At 43.1% G+C, this 4,590-nt stretch overlaps 1 protein-coding gene across 1 annotated transcript in view; it reads left to right on the top strand.

Annotated features, from left to right (window-relative positions):
• Positions 1–4,590, top strand: part of slc4a5a (solute carrier family 4 member 5a) — a 51,565-nt gene that overhangs the window by 40,248 nt on the left and 6,727 nt on the right. The window contains exon 23 of the mRNA XM_017433970.3: positions 33–206. Within this exon, the coding sequence (XP_017289459.1) occupies positions 33–206 (174 nt within the window). The remainder of the gene's footprint in view (positions 1–32; positions 207–4,590) is intronic.

The following is a 4,590-nucleotide window of genomic DNA, read 5'->3' as shown; positions in this document are numbered from 1 at the left end:
CTTCTGTCCCCTTGTCTTATATTCCTTTGCAGTTCTGGGACAGAATCAAACTATATTTGATGCCATCCAAGCACCAGCCTGACTACACCTATCTCCGTCATGTTCCCCTGAGGAGGGTTCACCTGTTCACTCTTATCCAGATTATGTGCCTGGCTTTGCTGTGGGTCCTCAAATCCACCTTCTTAGCCATTATATTTCCTGTTATGGTACGTGATATATAAACAGTTTGCATGAATCTTTTGCTGTGTGGCTTAAGTAGATAAGCAGCCGTTCTGCAACTTTTCTTTACCTTCAGTTTAAATGTACAACCCTTTATGTAGACAAAATATAATGCAATTTGAGAAAGGAGGAAAATAATTAAGGATTTACAAGGTACTTTACACGGCTCAGATAGATATGTAGTCATGGGAAAAAGAAAGTTCATCATTGTTTAGTTCTAGGTGTAGGGATCTGGGTTTTTAGCCCCGCCTTGGGGCGGCTCCTCTAGTTCCTACTTTCACAGGTGATCCAGATCAGGATAATGAAGACTGCCAGTACTTAAGCCTCCAGTTGAGACCAGACCTTCGCTGGAGCATCAAACCTCCTGGGTTAGATTCGCAGCCACTGTTTTCTAACCAAGATTGGTAACCTTTTGACTACGTTCTCTATGCCTCTTGTTTATAGATTGTTTGCCACGTCACAGAGTTACGGATTCACGGGTACTTAGCTCAGGACACTTGGATACTCACCTGGACAGGATAACTGGCTTGTCAACTCCTGGATCACCTAAACGCCTCCTTCATCTCCTCCTCGCCGCTGGACACCTCCTGGACCTGTAAGATCAAAAGAACAATCATTCAACCATCTTGCAGTGCTCAGCTGATGGTAGGATTGGTACCCGAGACTCACCCTGTTCCTCTTGTTTTCCAGATCCTACCCTGAAGCACGCACTGTATATATTAGTCACCCTGTAAATAAACACACTTACCTTCAGCTGTTGTCTCCGTGTCTGGTTTTGGTCTCGCTCTCTGGACAAGATTACCCTGCGCTTCCTGTTAGAATGCTCCAGCCAAACAATTGTCCTGAACGACGCCAGAACCAGAATTAAGTGAGGATTAGTTGAGCTTAATTTTTTTTTTTTTTTTTTTCGTTCAAGAGATAATTAGGGAAACTATTGTGAGAAGCCTACCTTCGCCATTTCGTGTTTGTTTTTTAGTGTCCGGGATAAGTTTATGTGGGTTCGGAGAATCGCGTCCAAGATGGCGGACACCTCTCCCAGAACCGAAGGGTCCGAAGCAGCTTCTTTGCTAGCTCGGCACGAATCAATGATTAATGCACTTTGCGAAAGACAGCAGTCAGTAACAGGTCGTCTCGATCAACTAACTATTCTCGCTTAAGATAGCCACCAGAAACTTTCTTCATTAATTCCCCAAGCCGTTGAATCCACTTCCGCCTCCACCTCCTCCGCATCGTCTCTTCCGGTACACACTTCCGGATATTTCCGCGAGGTCCCGTCTCCAACCCCCAAGCACTTCACTGGTGAAATTGGTAAGTGTGCTGGTTTCCTACTGCAATGTTCGCTAGTTTTTGCTCGTTCTCCTCATTCTTTCAATGACGATGCGTCTAAGATATCCTACGTCATTGGGTTACTAGACAGGGCATTAAAGTGGGCCGAGGCCAAGTATAGCTTTCGTGCTATTCAGCTAACATCGTTTGACCAGTTCATTTAGGATTTTGAGCGAACATTTGGCACTCAATTTAATGAGGCCGAAATCACACAAAAGTTGTGGAATCTGAGGCAAGGACAGCGTTCGGTAGCTCAATTTGCGATCGACTTTCGTACCTTAGCCGCAACATCCAGATGGAATGGGGGTTTTCATTCACGCACTACAAGAGCAAATCAAAGATCAGTTAGCTGGTTGGGAGGAACCACGCTCCCTAGACGATTTAATTACCTTATCCATCCGGCTAGATAATCGTTTAAGGGAGAGACAACGTGAAAGAAATAGTCGGCTGAATAGAATGGAGCAGAACAACATAAGTGCTGGAATAGAATCAGGAGCTAAAGATTTAAAAGGACAAACTCACTAGGTGTCCGGAGGGTACTAGTGGGTAGCTTTTCGCAACCCCTCGGCTCGCGACTATTTGTTCATACCACCGTCATCAACCAGCAGATCAAGATTCCTATACACGCATTAATTGATTCCGGTGCGGAACAAAACCTCATTTCTGACGATCTAGTCGAACAATTGCAGTTAAAGACAGTACAATTATCATCACCCCTTCTGGTTATGGATATTTCTGGTCAGGTTATCACCCGTATTGAGTTCAAGGTTCCCCAATTGCAATTCATCACGTCAGGTAACCACAGAGAGACAGCTGAATTTTTGGTGTTTTCCGCCCCATCGTCACAGTTAATATTAGGTTTTCCATGGCTTCAGCGACACAATCCAGTCATAAATTGGTCAGCTAAGAGAATCGACTCGTGGAGCCCTTTTTGCTTACAACATTGTCTTCAGTCTGCTTTACCAGTCCCAAGCATTAAGGATGTTTCAGAGGCACATACCGATCTCACTAAGGTACCTACTGAATATCATGATTTGGCTGCAGTTTTCAGTAAAGCTCGGGCCCTGTCGTTACCACCTCACAGACCGTACGACTGCGCAATCGAGTTACGACCAGGAGAACCTTTACCCACTAGTCAGTTGTTTAACCTCTCGGGCCCTGAACGTGACTCTATGAAAACATATATAGAAGATTCACTTGCCTCGGGCATCATACGGCCATCCACTTCTCCACTAGGCGCAGGGTTTTTCTTCGTCGAAAAGAAGGACAAGAGCCTACGCCCCTGTATAGATTACCGGGGGTTAAACCACATTACTATCAAGAACAAGTATCCTCTCCCGTTAATCGACTCCGTTCACCAACAACTTCATGCTGCCAAGATCTTCACAAAACTGGACCTCAGCAACGCTTACCATTTGGTAAGGATCCGGGAGGGAGACAAATGGAAGACAGCATTTAAGACCCCTCTCGGACATTTTGAATACCTGGTCATGCCCTTCGGTCTCACTAATGCACCCGCAGTATTTCAGTCCCTCNGGATTGGTACCCGAGACTCACCCTGTTCCTCTTGTTTTCCAGATCCTACCCTGAAGCACGCACTGTATATATTAGTCACCCTGTAAATAAACACACTTACCTTCAGCTGTTGTCTCTGTGTCTGGTTTTGGTCTCGCTCTCTGGACAAGATTACCCTGCGCTTACTGTCACTAGGGTATCAAGTATCAGGACATAATCTTTAGAATCTGGTCTTCACCAGATTCTAAAATTATTCAAATCTAACCTTAAGTGAACGAAAACAAACATCATCCTCATTATTTATTAAACAAAATCAAAGTCAAATCGAAAAGCTGTGTGTGAAAAACTAAACCCACTCCATGATTTTGTAGCTTGTAGAACCTCTACTAGCCACAATAGCTCATATGCCTTTCTCAGTATCTGAAATGGTTGTGGAAGAATTTTATCCCACTCTTCTTTACAACATTGCTTCAGTTCAAAGCAGACATTTTTTTCTGCTCAGCTCTCTGAAGGTCCCACCACAACATTTCAGTCAGGTTGAGTTAGTTTCCACCAAACACAGCACTGTGCATTATGGGTGAACATCTGCATTGTGGTTTCATGTGTTCAAAGGAATTTTTTCCAGAGGTTTTGTGATTCAATCAGATGTAACTTTACAAACCTGCCACATTTCCCTATAGAGAGGCTATCAATTGCAGCCTTTCCAAACAAGCCATATTTGTTCTGCTTATATATATATATATATATATATAGCTCCCTGCGACCCAGAATGGAGAAGCGGGTAAAGAAAATGGATAGATGGATGGATGGATGGATATATTTATATAATATATATATTTGTATATATATATATATATATATATATATTGCCCTGTCCTGAACTTTACCATTTAACCTGATTGCTGAGGCCTGTAAAGTCTGAGATAAAGCTCTTGATTTTGTTCGTAATTTCTCTGAGTATTGCACAGTCTTATCTTGGGGTGATAAGACTGTGAAATATCAACAGCTGTCTTAATTTTTTTTCCACTTGTGAGTAATATTTTTCATTGTAGAATGATGGTGATTACAATTTGTTTGGAGATGACCTTTAACCTTTCTCAGACTGATTAGCAGCAACTGTTGGACTTAGTGTTTCACACACAGCTTTCCATTTTGGCTTTATTTTTGTTTAATAACTTATGGTATGGTGGAATGTGTTGTGTGTTTTTGTTTACTTGAGGTTAGATTTGGATGATTTTAGAATCTGGTGAATACCTAATTCATTTTTATTATGTCCTAGTGGGTGGGCTGAATCAACTTACTTTCTTTTTTCTATGATTTTACTTTTACTAGAATTATGTGGCCGAAGGCGGGGACCTTCGCGGTCTGATCCTCGACTACAGAAGCTGGCTCTAGGGACGTGGAATGTCACCTCTCTGGTGGGGAAGGAGCCTGAGCTGGTGTGTGAGGTTGAGAGGTTCCGGCTAGAAATAGTCGGGCTCACCTCAACACACGGCTCTGGCTCTGGAACCAGTCTCCTTGAGAGGGGTT

The sequence above is a fragment of the Kryptolebias marmoratus genome, linkage group LG1, assembly GCF_001649575.2.
Source record: "Kryptolebias marmoratus isolate JLee-2015 linkage group LG1, ASM164957v2, whole genome shotgun sequence".
Classification (NCBI taxonomy): domain Eukaryota; kingdom Metazoa; phylum Chordata; class Actinopteri; order Cyprinodontiformes; family Rivulidae; genus Kryptolebias; species Kryptolebias marmoratus.
The sequence above is the reverse complement of the archived record's forward strand: the minus strand, read 5'-3'. Positions and strand labels throughout refer to the sequence as shown.